At 41.4% G+C, this 22,036-nt stretch overlaps 1 protein-coding gene across 1 annotated transcript in view; it reads right to left on the reverse strand.

Annotated features, from left to right (window-relative positions):
• The window catches only part of RELN (reelin), a 1,304,886-nt gene that overhangs the window by 902,450 nt on the left and 380,400 nt on the right, over positions 1-22,036 (reverse strand). Inside the window, exon 4 of the mRNA XM_069229640.1 lies at positions 10,911-10,981. Within this exon, the coding sequence (XP_069085741.1) occupies positions 10,911-10,981 (71 nt within the window). The remainder of the gene's footprint in view (positions 1-10,910; positions 10,982-22,036) is intronic.

The following is a 22,036-nucleotide window of genomic DNA, read 5'->3' on the forward strand; positions in this document are numbered from 1 at the left end:
TGTGTTCTCAATTTAATGAGTGCCACTTTCACCAGACAGTCTCCATACATTGTTGTTTTGGGCAGAACCTCCCAAGGACATTGCTCACAAGCATTTCTCCTTCTGCCTGAGTGGTAATAGTGTGCACTCTCATTGTGTGTACTGAAGGGCAACCATGCAGGACTTGAAAGAAATGTGTACTTATATTACAGGTCCCTGAGAGAAATAGGACTAAATGTAAGCTTGAGGTTAAATGGCTGCCATTATTTTTAGCTACTAGAAATAATTTCAAGGGAGAGGTCCAGGAACGCATGACACTATTCAAATTATATGTTTGTTATTTATTTTAGACCTGGTAGCTTTGGTGCTGTCTTTCTGCAAACTTTTTGCAATCACTCCTCCTGTTTGCTGAAATGTGTTTTTGTTGGCATCAGGACTCTGTGCGCTTTACTCCTGCTAACTAGTACTAAAGTGCTTGTGCTTTCTCTCTCTTTTAAACATGGTAAAATTGGCTTACAACGAATTGGCACAATTAATTTACTACTACGTCCCTAATAAATTGTTAATACATGTACCCCAGGCCTGAAAATGAAAGGCTACTGATGGGGCAGCATAACTTATGTACCACTCACTTAAGTAACCCTTTAAAAACATGTCTCAGGTCAGCCACTGCAGCCAGTATGCAACTTTAAACTCCCAATTCAACCTAGCAAAATAAACAATTTACCACGCCTAAACCTCCCTTTTTGATAAATATTAGCACCGCTCTCCATGGTAGGCCCTAAACAGCCCATAGGGAAGGGTGCATTGTAGTTTTAAGTTTTACATGGCTTGCCAGTGAAAAACTCCCAAATGTGTTTTTCACTACTGTGAGGCCCACCTCTCCCATAGGATAACATTGAGCTACCTTATCACATTTAATAAGTGCTAATGATTGATTGGGAACAGGTACAAATATCATGTTTGGACCTAACTGAATTGTAATTTGAAATCCTCTTGATAGTTAAAGTCAGCTTTTAGATGACAATTTTGAAAATGCCACTTTTAGAAAGTTGGCATTTTCCCACCCTAAACTTTCTGACGCCTTTGCAGCTGGCCAGGCCTGTTAATTGCCCCCTCTCCACATCGGCAATATGTATTGGGCCCAGACAGTGAACAACAGAACGTTGGTGTAGCTAGGAGGGGGCCATCCTGCTAGGATTGGAGAAGCAGAGCTGCTCTCTGTCCCACTTACATTTCTAAGGGATGCTTCCAGCACATTCACGAAGGAACTACCCTAGACCTCTTGGATACTGGTCAGGGGAAGAAAAGGGAAAGAAGGAACTTTCCAGAACCGGATGTCTGGGGTGGGTGGGTGGTACAGAAGTTTACCCCACTTCATAGGTGGCACCAGGTATAAATATTGGAACTCCTACGCCACTCATCAGTACACTCCTAGACCTGTGAACATTACAGAAGGACTGCCTTGTTCTCCGGAGGACTGCCCTGCTGATTGATGCATGCCCTGCTCTCTGAGAAGGAAGACTGGAACAGCTCCCTTGATCCCAGGCCAATCTCCAAGTGTCAGTTAGCTGTCTTCCTGTTCTGAGCTACAGGGGCACAGCAGCTCCAAAGGCCTCCTTGAATCTGCCCAGCTGGCCTACTGCAACCAGACCTACACCTGGAACTGCCTGAGCCCTGCTGGCCAACTGCTGGGGTGAGTTTATGATGCCCAAGATGTACCTCTCCAGGTCTTAAACCCCTGGCTTGCATTGGATAAGCACCTCTTGTAAAATCTTGAAGTTTTGGACTTTGTGCACCAGATAAAATTTTCAACGGGACTAACTTGGTCCACTGCGGTCGACCTAAACTTGTGACTTTGTCCAATCCTAGCGTGAATAGATGCCCACAACTAGCACTTTCTGTTTCGTGGCACCATTTTGAAAACCTTTATATTTGCATATCTCTGATACTGATTGTTTTTTTATTTATTGGTCTAATTTTATTTATTACATTTTACTTTATTTTACTAAATTAGTGTGGGAAACCTCTTGTGTTGTGTTTTCACTTTATTATTGCTTGTGTGCTGCATAAATACTTCACACTGTGCCTCTAAGTTAAACCTGACTGCTGTTATGCCAAGCTACCAGAGAGTTAAGCACAGGTTAATTTAGTGAATTTTGTGGTTCACCATGACAACCGTTGAGGTTCTTGCTTTAAAAGGTTTTTCACCCCCCCCGCAATCAAAAACCCACTTTCTTAAAATATAATTATAAACAGGAGGAGTGTAGCCTTATAATAAGTGTGATATGAAATCATAGTAAAGAGAGCAACACAATCACCGCCCTGAAGAATTAAGGAATTGTCTATCCTCTTACTAATGCCAGTTACAATCCTTTTTCCGTAGTGGTATTTCTGTGATCCAGATCTGAACGGTAGTAATTCTCCTGCCCTCTTGATCATGAAACCTAAGCATGCATCTGAGGGTGACGCCGTCAAATTTAGACATTCATAGTGCTATCAGAGGAACTGGTGAGGTGCTGGTATTACACCATGGACCCACTAATTAGAAAACTAATAGCTGAGCAGCCACCTATGCTAGACTCCATGTGCCTACATTGGAACTTTCTATTGTGCTCGACTGCCACAATTCCAAAAAAACATCTTTTACAAACACAGCAATCACATACTATCTAATGTTTACCTATTACATAGTAGATATGGACTGTCTAGAGATATCCCTGCACTGACATACTGGGCAAAGTCACCAATATGCTGAACAATGTACAGGGCATAACAGGTGAGCTGCTGACTCTTGGCATCAGTGCACTGAGATCACGGGTGCTACCCGCGGTGTACTAGTGAGTGAGGAGATTACCTAGTTTAGTGCTGCCCCACTTCTCACACAACAGTCACCGGAGTTTTAGTTCACATCCAGGGAAGAGGCATTTTCCTATCCCCTGAACCAAAGAGCAAACTTTGGGGGTTATTCTAACTTTGGAGGAGGTGTTAATCCATCCCAAAAGTGACGGAAAAGTGACGGATTTACCACCAGCCGTATTACGAGTCCATTATATCCTATGGAACTCGTAATACGGCTGGTGGTATATCCGTCACTTTACCGTCACTTTTGGGACGGATTAACACTCCTCCAAAGTTAGAATAACCCCCTTTGTATTTTGTACTGCCACCACGGACACCACGGTGTTACCAAGCCAAACCAGTATCGGTTTCTGCAACTGTGATATACCTTCATTTGGGGAGCCCAGCAGTCATACGGGTAAATGCCAACTGCTGTTTGGTGACCAAAAAACGATTTCATTTGTTTCAGAGGAAGGCTGTCTGGATCGCAAAACAGACCAACACTTCTCCAATCCCACCTGGGCCTAGTATATTCTGAAAACCCTCCACATTTTGTGCTACCCAGTATAATTTTAATGAACATGTCTGTTTCTGGTGCTTCTCTGATGCGTCTCTAAAATCAGCCATTATGTTGCTGAACTAATCCCCCCTCTGTGATGTGCAAATGCTCAAGAGGAATGCATAGGTATATGCCTGTGGCTGAATAGAGCAAGCATTGCCAAAGCCAATAGATCTGGTTTTAATTTGCCAAAATTACATTTTTTTGTGCATACTTGTGTTGATATTTTAAAGTCATACCTATTGACTTTGCCAATGCTTATTTATCAATGCATTTGGAAAACTCCAGCAGGTGCAACTCTTGACTAAAATATGTTTTTTGACAAAACATGCTGCAATGAAAAAAACAGCAAAAAAAATTATTGTTTTCAAAATACACAAAGTACTTAATTTATGATAATTCTTTGTACCTTGAGATGTAAGATAGTCCCTCATTCACTGTATTGCAAGGACTTCATAGAAGTCAAAAAGATTCACCAAATAGCCATGAGGCGAGAGGATGGGTCAGAGCCACCATATGTACATTGTAAAGAATTGAAAACAATAGGTCAGCAGACAGCGGCTCATTTAAGCCAAACTCCAAAACTGGTCACAATTCTTTTGCCAAGAGTCCAGTTTATCTTAGTAGCGTCAGGCACCTTTGAAGTTGTCAGAAAATATTAACTATATTTCAGCTGCGCCGCCATCTGCTTGCTAGAATGTTATTTTTCCACTGTTTGTGGAGTGGGTTGACAGATTTAACAACTAATGCACATCAGGAATACATGGAAAAGGTTCTGCAGTTTTTAAGGAAAACTGATGAAACTGGGCATTGCAGCAAACACGTTGACTTTAGTGAGTCAAGGCGTACCAGAAGGACAGCCATGTTAGCTATAATGCCGTTACAGGTTGCATTTGGAGAGCTGAGTACACTAATATGGGCCAAGAAACTAATAATTTGCTCACCAGGAGGGCTCAAGGTACAGATTGATCAGCTCGATAGGTCTAAAGGCACTACATGGAAATTATGCTTCTGGGACTAATCTTATTGCTGTGGTTCCTACTAGGGGTTGCACACTGAAGGGAATTATCCAAAATGCCACGTGCAGATTTCTAGTTCTTGCAACAGACCCAAAATAAGCAAACAAACCTCCATAATCAGTGTGTGTTACTGATTTGTAAAAGTATTTTTTTCCTGTGCAGAAACTTGTGAATTTGATATTTGGAGGTATTAAATCTGCATTTAGAGTCCTTTCTGCTTAAGGTCGTATTGATAAGATATTTCCTCATTTGATTTAACCATATGCAGTATCAGTGCCATTCAAGGATTGCACATAATGGCCCTCATTACAACATGCCGCCTGCCAAGTTGTATCCGCCGGGCGGCCGCCAATGCAGCCGCACTCCCGTGGAGGCCATTTGGAGATCCCCGCCGGCCCAGCGGGGATGTCAGCCGCAACACGGGAGCCAGCTCCAAATGGAGCCAGCGGTGTTGCGGCGGTGCGACGGATGCAGTTGCACCCGTCGCGCTTTTCACTGTCTGCTATGCAGACAGTGAAAAGCTCCATCGGGCCGTGGCAGGGGGCCCCTGCACTGCCCATGCCAGTGGCATGGGTAGTGCAGGGGCCCCCAGGGGCCCCGTGACTCCCCTTTCTGCCAGCCTTTTCATGGCGGTTCATACCGCCATGAAAAGGCTGGCGTGAGGGGGACTCGTCATCCCCTGGGCAGCGCGAATTACAACCGCTGGGACAAAAGTGGCGGGAAACCGCTGGGACAAAAGTGGTGGGAAACCGCCGGTCCCGCGTAATGCCTGAGTTTGTACCGCCAGCCTGTTGGCGGTACAAACTCCAGAACAGCCCTGGCGGTCTTTGACCGCCAGGGTTCTAATGAGGGCCAATGTTCCTGTTCCTAAGGGTATTTGTTTAACTGATTGCATTGGCCATGTTGCGTGCTAAGTCAGGGCACTGATACCTTTGTAATCACTATGGATACTTGTGTCTCTCTTGACAAATCATGTGACAAGTCAGATGATGCAGGTTTGGATACTATTTACACAAAGCAAGCCTTTCATTCTGGACTTTGGCTCATACCATGCTTTCTTCAATTTACTTTTGATTCCAATGTTAAAGCACCAGACAAGGCTACTCATAATTACTGCAACACAGTCCAATAAGAAATAAAGTCGTCAAGGGCTTAAAATAACACTCTAAGGGAAATAATCTTAAAAAAGGAAAATATCACTGTTTTTAAATTACACACGCTCATAAATGTATATTTCAACATTAAACATTGAATTCAATGTAAAATTTTAGTAATTAACATTTTATTTTTTTGTTTACAAATTACATCCAACTTTTAATAATAAACTGCAATGAATTAAAATGGGTTAAATACGTTTTAATAAAATGGAGCAATTAAATATAAAAAATATAGAGAGAGTGGGATTTAAAATCATAACAATACATTTAATAATTATATTTTATTTATTTATTCAATGTTTAATTTGATGAATTACTGTGTGTTTTTCGTTGGAGGTTATTAATAATTATTTTAAGTTATGACACACTATTATTTTTCCCTGTACTGTACCATAGGGAGATCTCTGCCCCAGTGGTGGAGGCTTCCACCTACATGTGAAAAGTTACTTGTAGTAAAACTTTACACACATAAATACTGTTCTAACTGGCTCCACCAACTGGTTAGAGTCAGGGTGTTGCAAATACTATGTGTTTTAATGCACAGACCTTTTCATATTGGTTTGAAAATGTGTGTTGTTCAAAATGCAACAATTGGGTAACTCCAATTCTGTCAAATGCATTTTTCTAGCATTTTCCTCTGATTGGCAAATGTATCATTATTTTGTGATAGACAAACTTGTTAGACCTGGTATCCTTGTCCTGGTTCCCCCTAGCGTTTTGCCCTCTGACCTCCTGTTTTTCTGACTTATGTTTGCTGGTTTTTAAGAATCTGTGCACTTTAGCACTGCTGACCAGTGCTAAAGTGCAGGTGCATTGTACTCTAAAACATGCTAACATTGGCTTCTTCACAATTGGCATATTTAATCTACCTGTAAGTCCCTAGTAAAGTGCACTATATGTGCCTGGGGCTTGTAAATTAAATGTTTCTAGCGGTGATTGTGCCATCCACTACAGTAGCCTTTCAAATATGTCTCAGGCCAGCCACTGCAGAGCCGGTGTGTGCAGTCTTAAACTGCTATTTCGACCTGGCAAGTGTACCCATTTGCCAGGCCCAAACCTTCCTTTTTATTACATTTAAGTCACCCCTAAGGTGAGACCTAGTTAGCCCCATGGGCAGGATGCAGTGTATTTAAAATGTTGGACATGCAATTTTTAGTTTAGCATGTCCAGCTAGTGAAAAACTCTATTGCAAGGTCTATCTTGCCCATTGGATAGCATTGGGAGTAACTTAAAACATCTTTTGAGTGTTATTTCCAATTGGGAAGAGATAGAGATGTGGTGTTTGGTGTCTCTGGACTCATAATTTAAAATCACCACTTACGCTGAAGTCGGATTTTAAGTTGTAAGTGCCTTGGCCTGTCTCTGAATACACATCTGGGTTGGGCTGGGTTTATGAAGTCTCTCTAGACAGCCACAAACACAAGACACTCAGTTGCATCTACATTCATCTGCATACTGATGGGTCTTCCTGGGAAGAGGGAAGGAGAGGGCTTGACACTTGCATTTCAATATATGGTGTCCTGTCTCCACACAAAGGACTGATCACCCCCAGAGAAGCCTAGCAGACAGGACTGGGATGAAAGGGACCCTTGCACACTTCAGAGAACTCATTTGAGTCTCTCCCACATCAAAGGCCTTTTTGGATATAAATAGTGGACCCCAAACTCCCCACAAATCAGAACTCTACTGGGACCAAGGACACTGCCAGGAAGAAGGACTGCTGTGCTGCCAGGAGGGAGTGCCACTCTGAAACTGCATTGCTGTGTTGGCCTCCGGCCGATGTGTGCTGTGGTGTAGGAGGAACTGCCACCTTGTTGGATGCTCTACTGTGTTGGCCTGCAGCTTCTGTGCTGCAGTGAGAAGGACTGGACTTGTCTTCTGCATTGCCTACATCCAAGAGTCTCCATGGGCTTGCTGGATTGTCCCCAGTTCTTTCAAGGGGTCTCCAGGACATCAAGGACCTTGTTGGCCAGCTGATCCCGGTCGGTACGCTCCTAGTTACCAGAGCGCGTCTGCTTCAGCCCCAAGAGATTCAGCGCAGCACCCCCCGGGCCTCTAGGCATTGAGCTATTTGTGCGACGATTAGACGACCAAGCTCCCTGTTGCCGCCCCCACTGGGAGTCCCGTGCGGCGTGGTGGCCTCACTCGACTGACTGGCAGTCTCAGCATGCCATTGTAGGACTCCCCTGGAGGCCGCAGGACCGGGCGATCAACACCGCATCCCCAGCCCCGCCTGCTCCTGTGAATGCAAGCCCCGAGAGTGAGGCCTGCCAATGTCTAGAGCAGCAGCTCCTTATCACGGTACTGTGCCTGCTAAGGTGGTAGGCTCACCTCCCACAACACAGAGAGCTGTCGGGGGAAGACTCACCTGCCATTCCGGTTCCTGTGAGGCCGCTTCACAGTCTCCCACGTACTGGAGGTGGAGACAGTCTTGGTGGGGAACAAGAAACAGTACTGTATAGTCCCTTAAAGGGAGAGCCCGCAATTTACTTCCCACATTGCTTGGTTTTTACTTCAAGATGCTCCCCTAAGTGCTAGCGCAAGTAGTTCGGATTGCCTGATCAAGGTAAACACAGACGTCTGTTCCTTTATTTTGGGCCCAAGTGATTGTAATGCTGTACCCGGCACTCCCCACAGTGATCTCTAATAATACCAGAATTATCCCAATAGAAGAGCACAGGCTTCTAGAAGCACCAGAAATTGTACCTTTTGTATCTGAAAGCATTATTTTTTTATCAAGAGAATATCACATGATATGCTTATTGGGTTATTGTTGTTTTGGTCTTGTTTTAATCAGATGAATATTATCTATTTTTCTAACCTGGTGTTGTGTCTTTTTGGGGTGTCTCTCACGGTGTTACTGTATTTAAGTGTTGCACAAATACTTTACACATTGCCTCCTAAGTTAAACCAGCCTGCACAGGTACATTTAGCTTGTATATCTGACTTGCCCTGAATAGGATTGTGGTCCCTATTTGGACAGTGCTAATATCTCTGCCAACTAGGGACCCAATTTCTAACAAAGAGTATGCAAAAAACATTTATAGTAGTTACTATTTATGTTAAAGATCTGTTTAGAAATGTTCAACAATTGGCCATTGTTCAGTGGAGTTATTCTAGGACTATAGCAAACACTATGACCATTCCCTTTTAGACTTTACTATTTTCTTTATTTGTGTTTTCAAAGTTTACTTTTTCCATCATTTGGGTTTTCATACTTTTGTATTTCCAACATTGGTCCTTTCAGACTCTTCTATTCCTTTCATAGAAAGCGTGAAGTTTTGGATATTCATAGAAATACTAGACATGTCTGTATTCAATGCACCTGCTTTAGAGAATTGTTTACTAATTCTAAATACATCTTATCAATATGATAAATGCCCTGATACATTTGTTACCATGATTGTTTGTCTTATTGCTGATCTACTGTCTGCTAGTCGCATCACTGCTTTCAAAATATAAGATAATATTGATAATCGGATCCTAGAAAAACTCAATAATCAGACTACAGGCCAGAGAGGACTTCACGCAGGCGATGAAGATGAGCATGACACCAGCATTTATCTTAACCGAAGGCCCCCTAGAGGCGCCTGTCGAAGAGTTTAGCCTTCAGAGTATGGCGACTGCCATAAGGGCCTTGCCCTTAAGAATGGTATAGCAGGCTTGCCATTCCAGGCGAACAATAGACCCTTTTGTTCCAAACCAGGTATTAGCACCACCTCTGAAACTCAAGAATTGGCTTATTATTTATAGACTCTAAAACTAGCATAGTACGTAGGGGTATTATAATGATGTTGATAACATTCAATAACTATGTTAGTATTTTTCCTGCTGTTTTCACTCTTCCTAAAACTTTTCACTTATTTAAGTCAGTTATTTAGCATTATGCCATGCTACCATACATATTGTGTACACTAGAACAGGAGTTTTAAAACAAACATTTTAAAACACATATTCCTTTTCTAGTGATCCTTGAGTGTGTGATTCTTTAACAAAAGAGGGTTTGGAGTTCCACTGTTGTGCCAGAACCCATTTTATGAGACTGATTGTTACCAAGAAACATTTCCTACACACTATTGCTCAGGGAGTTGTGTCTGGGTTGCACTCCAACTGGATGTTTAATCCAAATTGGCACACTGACTAAGTCCTTGTGCCAGGCGATTAGAAATCTGACCCCAGTGACTCTAGAGGGGACCCTAGAGAGAGCATCAGGAGAAGACATGTAAGTCTACACCCAATAGTAAATTTACACTTGGAAATTGTGAATAGCAAAAGGTGGAAAGTAACTACTAAGTGCAGTGGTAAGTTCAAACATGAATATATATTTATATGTGTGCATTTAGCTTTGAAAATAGCACCCTGGGTCTCTCTCGGTGTCACAAAAATACCTCCAGCACACATGCATGATCATCATGTGTGCCGAAGTGGGGGTTGAAAAAAATTACAGCTTTAGCTATGAGCTTAGGGGGTATGATTTCCACAGCAAGGAACTATTCTCCACAGCAGCGGTATAATGCATAGTACCATAGGATTAGCTTGGTAAAGAAACACTGAAAATAAAATAAAGAAAAACACAACCGTTTCCTGAATCATGAGATAACAGAAAGGTTACAGATGACCTCCGACTCCGGATAGCATTCCAATAGGTATTAAATAGTAAATTCATCTGGCTTCAATTTACATTGTTGGAAAAGAATTGTGTTCATTTTTATGTAGATAGTGTTGCCACTCATCACCAGATATTTGTGTTCACTTAGTTAAGGGAAAACTATTCAGATGTGGCCCTTACATGATAATTCCCAGTAAAGTAACTGTTTATTGCTATTTCCAAGTTCAATATATGCATGTCTTTAGGGTGTCTCACGTTTGTCACTTTTTGTTAAACTCTCACGATTTCGTGTGATAAAGGTCTAAAAAATAAAGGCTACCAAAACATCAATCTTGTAAAAAATGTGTACTTGTTATGAAATGACTTGTCCAATTGAACTCAACATACTTTCCTTCTAGCCTACGACTGGATTAATTTACTAATATAACTAGAGCCCTGGCATATTTCATAACAGATGCCCAAAAGAGGCTTTTGATACACATGCTGAAATGTTTATGTGGAGTTATGTCACTAGCCTTAGTCTGGGAGTTTGTCTTTGTGCACTATCTATTTTTGAGCCTATGTTTTCACAAGCTACCAATCTGAAACCACAAACACACATGAAGAACAAAAGCAAGTAGCAGTCTTCACTATAAGTCAAACAGTAACACTTGATACATTAAATGGCTGGAACACTCAAGGGCGTGAGCATGCTAAGGTAAAAACAGATGTAGCAAGCTAGGAGTTTAAAATAGCTCGTACTTTACCTCCTTGTTCACACAACTGCTGTGCTAAAGCATCCTTGAAGATGACTTGGCCCCTGTGAGTAGCAGTAGCCCTAGAAACAGAAGGAAGAAATGCAGGCGGTCAGGATTTATAAAATACATGTTTTTATCTCATCATTTCTGTAGCGCATAATACTAGAAACTCAAATATGTTCATAAATGGCAATTTAGTATGTGACACTGCAGCAACATAAAACCACGAAAGAATAGCACACACACAAATGAAATGTTTTTCACCTTACTCTGCATTTCCTTTGATTGAGATAGTTCCCTAATGCTTGATAAATGAAAACACAGCTTTTTTTCAAGTGCTATGAATAGTTGTTCAACACGGCTGAACTATTTCTGAAACTGTAATTGGAAAACTGCAATCAAATACATTTTTCATTGTTCCTGATTTTGTGTCTTTCTTAATGATTAGCTCTGATTTCATTTCTGATTATTACTAATGGCAATCAAGGAAGCAAGGGGTTATATTCTTGCTATCCTGGTGTTTTTATCTGTATATATGAAAAATAATTTGTAAAAAAAAAAAAAAGTGCAGTAGCCCCAAAGTTTTTTAGGAGCTGGCTGCTGCACTTCTGAATGCTGGGTTTACCGAATACCAAGATTGACTAGTCTCGATTTCACCTCTTACCTCATTTTTTTGCAATCACCATAAAATATCTTCTCTTTATCTCACTTTTGCAGGTTCTTTATGATCCCTGCTTACTCTTGTCGCTGTTTTCCTATCTCTCTTTCCCTCCTTTTTTCTCCCCTTTCTGTTTTCTTGTTCTGGGTCAAAGTCTGATGAAGTAAACATCGATCTCCAGACATGGGTGTTGGTGCCTACCACCTGCGCCACAAAAGCTAATTCGGCATTAATATCAAACACCTTGCCCTGTTTTTCCGATTTGCCTTCCTAATCAAGATTTAAGTAAAAAAAAAAAACGTACACACATTTCACAACTGCCCAACTGGAGCATGTGGCCAACCAACTAATATTCCTGTTTTACTGGCGTGAAAACTGCTTCTTGCACCAATCAGCAGCCAGAGAACTGACACTTAACTTGTGGGAGATCTTTTCTGGAGGCTCAGGTTCCCTATCGAGGGCGTGATACTAACAGGAAGAGTGAAACATGGGTGCCAAAGCTGAAGCTAGGAGCAGCCAGCTGCATGCATGAAGGGCTGGGTAAAGAAGGTGCATGTTTATGAATCATTTGAAGCAACAGGTGAGATGGGTGGTTATCCTTGCCTGCAAAGAAGCGAAGAGATTCATAATGTGAGAGTCAAACGTTAGAGGGTTAGCAGCATAGAGGGCAGAAAGCTATTCCCACGTATATGCATGATGAATATACTACTCTAGCAGTTGGCAGACACCTTGGAGTGTCTCTCTATATGTTCAACTCAGGAAAAATGTGGTGGTGAGCAACAAATCCATGAGATAGCCCAGTGGAGGTAGTGTTGTAGGCCCCAAGGTTTTAATTAGCAATGATCAATATAACAGCACATATTGATCTGCAGCTCAGAAGGCTCAAAGGAGGAGGATGTCGTTGGAACACAGACTAAGCTAGTCAGAGGAGAAATACAGAGAGTATTTAAAACAAAATAAACATTAATAATTAGACACCGTGCTGCATATTGAGAGTGTGTGAAAATAATTCAGTCATGGAGGTATACAGCAGGCATGCTATGCAAAGCTCTCAGTGAGATAGCTGGTGCATCCAGAGCTCAGTACAGAAGAGTGGAAATATCTGCTGGCAAAAGATGGCTGGTGGTTCTCGACTGGTGACATAAATGGTGAGGCCGAAATGGGTATTTTGATAGAGATGTGATATCTGCTAGCTTGCAGGAGTTTGAGGATTTGGGCATTCTGTTTTATTGGCGGGCTATGTGTCTGCAGCTACATTGATGGTGTAAGAGCTTGCAGTGCTTAATTTGTGCTTGTTGTTTCCGGTGCTGAGAACCGGCACTTATTTGTGAGGGCCGGGGCTTATTCTTCTGCCTCAAGCATTTGCTGAGAGCAAAAGACATATATGTGAAAGACGGAAGAAGGAAAAACTAAAAAGGGTCATAAAGGGAGAAAGTAGAAAGTTGCAGGATGAGCTGAAGGGGCAGGAGTGGCCGTAATTGGATTGAAGAGGCCCGAGATGGCGTCAGGATTACGCTGCCTCAGTATTCAGTGCTGGCAGACTTAATTACAGCAGCCGCGTGTTTAAGAGAAGGGCTTTGAGCACTGGCACCTCTTAATTTACAAATTAAGCACTGAGAGCTTGGCTTTGTTGTCACATCTCTTATCTCTTCCCACATTCCCACATTGCCCCCAGTTCTAACGTCTTTGAATTTAGAGAAAGAATGTAGAGTGGACTGAAGGAGAATAAATCAATAGGAGGTTTTTACAAAAAACGTGTACCAAATTATACAGTCTGTTTTTGGTTTCTTAGCGGAGACAGGGCTGTGATCTGTTACTGTAGGAAAAGTATCTTCTTTTGATGCAATTCTTCAACCAGTAAGATATAGTTTTAAGTGTATAATAAATAAATGTGTCCGTGTATTCCGTAGTCAGCTACGGGCTGGACTGATGCAGTCTTTTGTTGCACTAATTATCTTTCCAGAGAAGGTTTACTGCCGAACTCCACATTAGGCTTTATGTTCTATCCTATTCTTCAGAAATGCGTTTTACCAACCAGAGCCAGGGAGCGAGCATTTCAAGAAATAGTCTGGATTTAAAAAGGGCTGTTCCCACCCTAGTACAAATGTGAAGAGGAGAGTAGCTTAAAAAAGACAATAGAATGCTAATTGTCCAAAAATGCACTTGTCCAGGAAAATATCATTTATGATTCATGGAAATAAAATTCTCAGATGTAAGTGGTGTTAGGACACATAAACTCAATCATAGCAAAACGTAGTTAAAATAAACCATAAAATGCAACTCAAGAAAAGCGCACATCACAAATTCAGGCGCATGTATTGAAGGAGTGGTGCCACAATATTGTTGTTAGAATATCATCTGACATAAATATTACATACTAAAAGTCATCTACAAAACTATCATCCCATTGGGGTCAAAAATAGAAAATCTACATCCTGTCAGATGATATTTTTGAAAAAATATTAAAAACTCCATAATATGTCTAAGATATTCTGACATACAACAGTCTTGATTGCGTAGATGGATAGTTGGGGCAAAGGTAATGGTGAGGATGGGGTTCCACCGCCATGCAAAGGCTGGCGGAGATGGAGTTCCAGGGGCCCATGGGGGCACCTGCACTGCCCGGGGCCCCAATGGACAGCCCCATAGCGCTTTTCACTGACTGAATTACAGGCAGTAAAAAGCACAACGGGTGCTGTCGCACCGCAAGATTGCCGCTGGCTCGATTACGAGCCAGAGTCAATGTTATGGCCTGTTTCCCACTGGGCCAGCGGGAAACTCGTAATAGGGCCAGCAGGTGGAAAACCGGAGTGGTAGTTTTCCAGCCCAAAGAGTTTGGCGGGCGGCCTCTGCACATAATGAGGGCCTCAGTATCTGAAACAACTTCCCCATATCAGGACTGCACCAATGCTGCTCTAATTTAGGAAAGAGTTGAACACTCGCCTCCTTAAAGAGCACTACAGAACAATGCCTTAACCATCCACCACTCAGCTTCTTCGCCTATTAGTCATTGAATGTATGCTTGTCTTTGACCATTTATAGCACTCCACTGCCTTTTAGCTAGTTTTGCACTATAGAAATACCATATACATGCATCTATACTCATAAAAGGGGGTAACCTTTTGAAAACATAGCAAGGCGTTAGAGTCAACTGGAGCTCCTTGTGCTACTACAGGTGTGGAAGTGGCCAAACCAGGTGTGTCTGTTAGACTATTGCTTTCACCAAATTGTATGCCACCATTTAAATATTCATGCATGTGTGAATTATGTAGTCATGTACGTACGAATATGTATACATGTGGTGCATTTGGAGCTTGGGATGGATATATCATCAGCTGTATAGATTTATTTTACAAATACTATTTAGGTTCAGACTCAGTTTCCATAGAGTTATTTTGGAAACTTAGGGCCAGATGTATCAAGAATGCATTTTGCGAGTCGGAAATAGCGATTTTTAAGAAATCGCTATTTCTGATTCGCAAAATGCAATGTATCACATTTGCGAATCGGTAACAGCGATTTCTTAAAAATCGCAAATGCTATTACCAAATCGCAAATTGCGATACCGGCCCCATTCGCACCTATGGGCCTGTAGGCCCATATTTGCAAAATCTTTGCATTTCCAAAATTACGAATTCCTAACTGAAATTCGCAATTTTGGAAATGCAAAACCCCAGGATGATGGGGGCCTAAGACCCCCTCTGCTGCACCCCAAAACATTTTTTTACAACATGTAGGGTGCACACATGCCAAAAGGGCATGTGTGCTTTACATGTAAATTTTAAAAATGCATTTTAAATGCATTTTAAAAATTTGCACATGGTTACCACCAAGCTCAACTTGGTGGTAAATAGCGGTTCCTTAATGCCCAATTCGCATTAAGAAATTGCTTCTTACATGTGCTTTAGAAATCGCAAATAAGGATTCCTTATTTGCGATTTCTTATTTAGAGAGTCGCAATTTGCGACTCTCTAAAGGAATCACTATTTTAGCGATTCCTTAAAATTGCATTCAGAATGCCTTTGATACATTTTGAAATGGCTTTTTGCATTTGCAAAAGGGCATTCGCACCGTTTGCGAATGCAAAAAGCTTTCATACATCTGGCCCTTAGTTGTTACAATGTTAGTTTACCAAACAGTAAAGGGGTTTCTGTTTTCTCCACTAATCTAATTTTCCATAATCACCTAATATTCACACAGGAAAGAAGGGCCTTCATTGAGGCTTCTGGAGTTTCTAATGTTCCAACTTATAGTGCTTCAGAAGTGATCTGTATACAGTATATATTGTTGTTAGTGTGCAGACCCATAATGAAGCTTGACACATTTATTTCATTTTCTAGACTGGAACCTTAACCTAGGGTAATCCTTGCGGACCTTTGTTTTGGTCATTTCAGCAATCATGATTTTGAAAAGATCGAAGTTATAAGTAGTAGTATCGTTTTTATCCTCACATTTAAGTCTAGTAGACATGTTACCCAAAGATTGCAAAGAAGTCAGATGCTGTGTTATCCTCCTCTCACCAGTGCACGTGCAGTCTAATGGCATTCCTTGACTTGGAGAACAATGGGCAAATCGTTTGATGTGAAATACTTTTTAGAAAACTATTTCTTGTTCACTAGTTACATTTACAAGAGCTTGCGTCAGAGTATGGGTATATAATAATAATTACTAATTTGACTAGTTTTGTGTGATTTTTCGCAGTGTTAATAAAGATAATTAGTTCTATTCTAGCCAGTAAGATGACTCAAGCATTACAAAACTCTCCAGTGATATGCTGTGAATCAGCAGAAACTTTAAGCAAAAACAACGCGCGGCACAAATTGAATGTGTTTCTATGTTTAGTCAGTATGAAATTTGTTTTTCAATAATAGGTGGTATTTACCAGATTTAAGCTGCTGCTAATACATTCATTTAAGAAGGGTGAAAGGGTTGTTCTGGGATAAAAATTACAATCCCAGCAGCTACATATTTCGATCCATTTTAATATGATGAAAAAGTCGTAGTATGTGACAAGAGTACGACAGATAAATTAAAACCTAAAACTGATTGCTCTCGCTTTATGCAAAAGACAATAATGTTGGCAGTGGAGAAATGTAGGCATTCCTGGTAAGCAAATTAAGTCCCACCATCAAAGTGCTCCTCTTAGGGAGTACAATACACGTTTCAGACCTGCCTGTCTTTACATTTTGGCAAAAACATAAAATAAGAACCCATAACCAGTGAGAGTCTACAATCTGAGCTTATGATAAGACTCGGCACTCTGTAAAAGGTGAGCTGCCCAGTGCAAAAGGAAGATCGACAGATAATTCTAACCAAAAGGCCTGAGTGAAAATTGACCCGTGAAGATTCGTGAGTGACAGCCTCAAGTTCAGGTCACCTCCAGTACTTAATCTGTAAACAAATAAGTGCCAGAGCCCTTGTCCGGAGATCACTACAGCTTGCCCACCATTTGCCTCTGTCAGCTCTTCTAATGACAATTTAGACTTTTTACACATTACTAATACCTGCCACCCACGCTATTTTTATATCTTTGGGTGGCAGGTATTAGTCATTTTTAATGTGTATAGAATTATTAAACATCTGTTGTTGTGGTCATCACATTAGACAAACAGTGCCACCATGTGGCTAGGTGTCATAAGTCCTGGAGTTCACAATTAAGTACTGGTGCTGAGCACCAGAAGCCACCAGCTCAAATTAAGCACTGGTTACGTCTGAATATAAACAGTTCAGTTTTGGGCCAGAATAACTGGAGACACCCATAAGTTTTTTTATGTTTTTATTTAACAATGACATGCCTTGTGGTGGATGGAAGGGTGCTGCAGCTCTGTGCACATGCTCTCCATGTCCTCTGCTCCACCGAGTACAATCTGCCCTCGGCAGCACTGTGTCCTGTCACCAACAACGCCTAGCAGCCCGCCTCATGCACCAAAAATATATAGGAAGGCCTATCTCCCGTATTGCAGAAAGGTGTCCTTCTATTATGTCTATGGGACTGCACAGAATCAATACATTTTCAGCTGTAGAAGGTAGTCCTTCTGTTTCCTCTACTGAGCAGAGAGACAGTAGTGAAACCAAAGTAGAAGGAGTTTTAGTCCTTAGCCATCTAATTCTCAGGTAGCTGGCTACGTTTGTTACTTTTTTGTGGTAACTAGAAAGAAATGACTTCAAGTTTATGTATGGACTACCTGATATAGAGTTGATTTGTATTGTAAATTAAAAATGCCAGTATAACAGTAAATACAAAAAATCAATCTCCCCTCTTTACTCAAGTTAAAAGAGAAAATACAGTGGAATCCTCTGAAACGATTCATCACAATTGAATGGCCTCAAAAGTATTTTTTACTCCCTTTTTCGACATCAATGGAGCATTAAACAGAATAATCAACAGTTTTTGAATGCGATGTTGTTAGGTGTTTATTCTCAGTTAACAATCTTACACGAAGCAATGCTACAAGAACGACGTCTGCAGGTTTGTGAAGGGGTTCACTGTCTTTGAAATTAGAAATGTTAAGACTTTAATAAATTACGTTCATGGAACCATATGGTGTTACCCAGATGGTTGCAGCATCAAAGAACACATTCCGGTCTAATTTAAATACCTCACGGAAAACTCGCACACTGTGGGGAAACAGTTTCTGTCACTTTCGCACCATGCTTAAGAATTGAATCTAAGCCTTAGGCTGTGTGTTCCTATCTGCTGAAAATTAAGAAACAAACATATTTCAAAATTGAATATAATAAAGAAGTATTAGAAACATGACATGAGAAGTAAGTTACACCTTCCCACTCAGTGATCTTTGAAATTGGAAACATTATTCAAAAGGCATTAAATGAATCCTTTAGGAGATTTAGCAGATAACCTTTAGGAGTTAAGCAGGATAATCAGCCATGAAGAGGCCTCAAAGTGTTATTCCCGGAACACTTTCTGGCTGTTGAAAGACCGAAGGTAAGTGAAAACCAGCGCCTTAAAAGTTAAATTGCTTATAATACATGGAGATCTGTCTTTCCTTTTATTTCTCCAGCTGCAAAGTGAGTGAATTTTGAAACGTATGTCTAGGGATGCTCTTGCATGGCACGACGGTATGAAATGTGATCGTTACAGTAGGGAAAACCTTTTGGACAGCTAAGTAAACAACATTAGCTTAACCTTCCTACTTCAAGATATATCAGCAATATGGCAAGTATGAATGAGACATCTGGCAAAAACACAACAAAGTAGCAAAAACTATGACACATTACTACAAGTAAAATGCTGTGGCCAACTGTACAAAAATGTAAACTCATACCATGCAAAGTCACACCGTGCCTCCCTTTGTCTGATAAATGCTAAATCAGGAGGTTAATCATTATCAGAAAGTTAACGTACAGAGGAACAGTTATTTCTGCAACTGGGTTTACTTTCCTTTTTAGGGAGGGGTATAGATGAGAACCACTGACTTTTGTTTACATTTATGATCTTGGACATTCTACACTGAATTCACTCAAGTGAATTTTTTAACAGATGTATTCATTTAACTTTCCTTTTCTTCACAATATTGTTTGGTGTGCGCAGCCGGTGCTTTGACAACATGTGTTTTAAATCATACACATTAATACATAGTTAAAGCACAGGTAACCACAAGTAACCAATCTCATAATAAATTAAGATCACTATGTCACAATGCACTTGGACGGGGGTGGTTCCGCGGATTGGTAAGTGGGAGTATGGGTTAAGCTCACCTCCTGGCTGCAGGAGTCCGCATTGTCCTTCACACTCACCCTGACGTGCAGGCATTAACCCGTGCTAGGATGTTGTTGAGGCAGGTAAGTTGGTTCCTGCTCGCCATGGGCTTTAGGTTTCAAGGGACCTGCCCAGCCATGGCTTTGCTTCTGTTTCGCAGTGCTATGGTTAGGGTTAGGGTTGTCTGATTGCTCTATGTCAACAGGACACCACTGCCAAAGCCTTGGCTGGGCTTACGTTTGAAACAGGGCACTCTGTGAGTAGAATTCCGCATGTGACTCCAAAGTAACCAATTGAATTAACACTCCTGAAATGATTTCTAAACTACAGGAATGGAATCATGGTATTCTGCTGGCAACTAGTGTCAGGGAGCTTGCTATGGTGCAGGCCAAGCGGTTGCCCATTTGTCACAGGCCACTGGCACAGTATTCTGAATGCTCGCCCCACTATTTCAAGAAGAATAGCTCTGAAGTATAGGTTTGAGGCGTTTTATTTCATTTCATATTGGCACAATGGGATGCTATTTCTCCTGGACACACAGTCCTTGTGGTTTTGTACAAAACCACTACACTCCCGATGGCCCTGCTTCTCTTGGCGCAGTCAGTAGGATGCTCATTATATTTCATATGGTAGAATGTTTCAGAACAAGGGATTTTTTTAAATTACACAAACTGGGCACAAAATGTTTATTTTTGGAACGTAACTCATTTTGGAGCTGGTAATGGACCAAAGTTGTGTCAATTTATAGAAAAATATTTGAAAAGCATTAAATGGTTTCTTGAAGTCAGCATTAGATTTATCTTTTTGTCAGGTTGTGGGAACTTTTGTGTGCAGATGGGAGAGGGACTAGACTGAGAAGCTGTACACAACCACATCATTTCTTTTTCACATTCCCGATGGCAGTAACAGAAAGAGAGGGCAGTAGTGAAAGAGAGGGGATGAGGAAGAGGGACAAATATGGAAGGAGAAAAATAGGGAGAACTGTGGAAGAGAGAGGTGGAATGTACCCTGAGAGACAATCACATTTCAGTATGGTCTAAACTATTGAGGAATGTTTTAGGACTGGTCGCACTAATCATTAAAGACAAATAATAGCAGCTTGGAGAGGAAAGGTTCACTGGACAGTGCTCATACACCATAGTTCCCCAAGTCTGTCATTAATAAAATTATTACATGATGTGAAAAATTATTAGGGCCTTGCTTTTCCTCAATCAAAACTGAGCTAGCACTCAGTAGTTGTTTCTGGTCATTTAGTTGCACATAGAGGTAGTTTTGCGAAGAATGTGCCCTATAAAAGGGAGTACCTTACCTTATTATATATATCACCAACATATTGTAAAAATGCACACCAAAATGCACGACTGGACTCCACTATTTACGCAGACTCTCTACTGGCTAGCATTGTGGTACATTCAGTCTTTAAATAGCACTAGGATTATTGAGTAGCTTTAGTGAGTTCATGGTGATGGCTAGTAACCACTTTGAAAATTGTTCCACCATCACTCGAGATGACCGTCTGATCTGAGGAAAATGATATTTGAAAATCTAAAGAAAAAATAAAGAGCTAAGACTCTCTTGAACTTGGATGTCTGAAACTAGAAATGCACACAGTGGACCACAAATTGGAAGGGACTAGAACATTTGATGGCATGAACCGCTTGATGATATTTTATATATCCTGTTGCTTGGTTTATTTATCTTGTTGCTTGGTCATCCATATCTCTCAAATGTAAGCAAGAGAACTGACATACCCCAGTGACCCTAACCTTCAGTCATCAAAGAGCAGGACCCTGCCCATTGTGGCGGCTTAATGCCTGCCAGTTGCAGCACCATGATTTCAGGGATTTTCTTGCCCAGGAAATAAGTAACTACTACGAACTGCACGAAGACACAGTAGACACCCCTGGGATGCTGTGGGCAGCGGGCAAGGCCACTGTTCGTGAAACTGCATAATCTCATTTAAGAGTGAAGGAAGGGGCTAAATGCCAAAAAGTAGCCAATGTGGGACTTAACATCCTAACCTTAGAATGAATCAGTTATGCTAACATGACCGACTCCAACTGTCACCGCTTGGCAGTAGAGAGGGAATTGCTGTGAAAGCTGGCTCTCACCAATGCTGGCTGGCGTTGATGAACAGGGTTTTCAAATGGGGATATAATTCAGGCAAGCTCCTTTACTGCCTGACAATGAAGAACGCCACCTCCAGGATCGTCCCATTGATTATGCCCACAGATGGCACTGTGGCTACAACCCAAGACATTGCTTTTGCAGCATATTATGAGAGACTATATGAACCATGCGGATGGCCCCAGTGGGAAGCCTTGTCCTCACTGGTGACTGACTTCCCAATGCTGAGAGGTAGTGGCCTAGGCAGGGCTGAACCGGACATCCTTCTTTCAGTGGAGGAAATTACACTGACACTTTGCTACAAGAACTCAGTTAAACCACTTGGCCCAGATGGTTTGCCCAAGGGATACTACCAATATTTCCAGGTACATCTGACTCCTCATCTTCTTCAGAAATACCAAGAGGCAATTGATAAATCACATTCCCCCCTCCCGAACTTGACTTACCCACCATAGTGATTTTGCTGAAAACGAGCTGTCCACCGGATCAATGTGTGTCTCACTGCCCAATAACTCACAGCAACTCAGAAATAAAAATCTACACTAAGATACTGAATAACTGGTTAATTAATATTCTCCCACAGTTGATTGACCCTGATCAATGCAGGTTTATTCCTAACAGCAGCACCAG

Source organism: Pleurodeles waltl, chromosome 4_1 (genome assembly GCF_031143425.1).
Source record: "Pleurodeles waltl isolate 20211129_DDA chromosome 4_1, aPleWal1.hap1.20221129, whole genome shotgun sequence".
NCBI lineage: Eukaryota > Metazoa > Chordata > Amphibia > Caudata > Salamandridae > Pleurodeles > Pleurodeles waltl.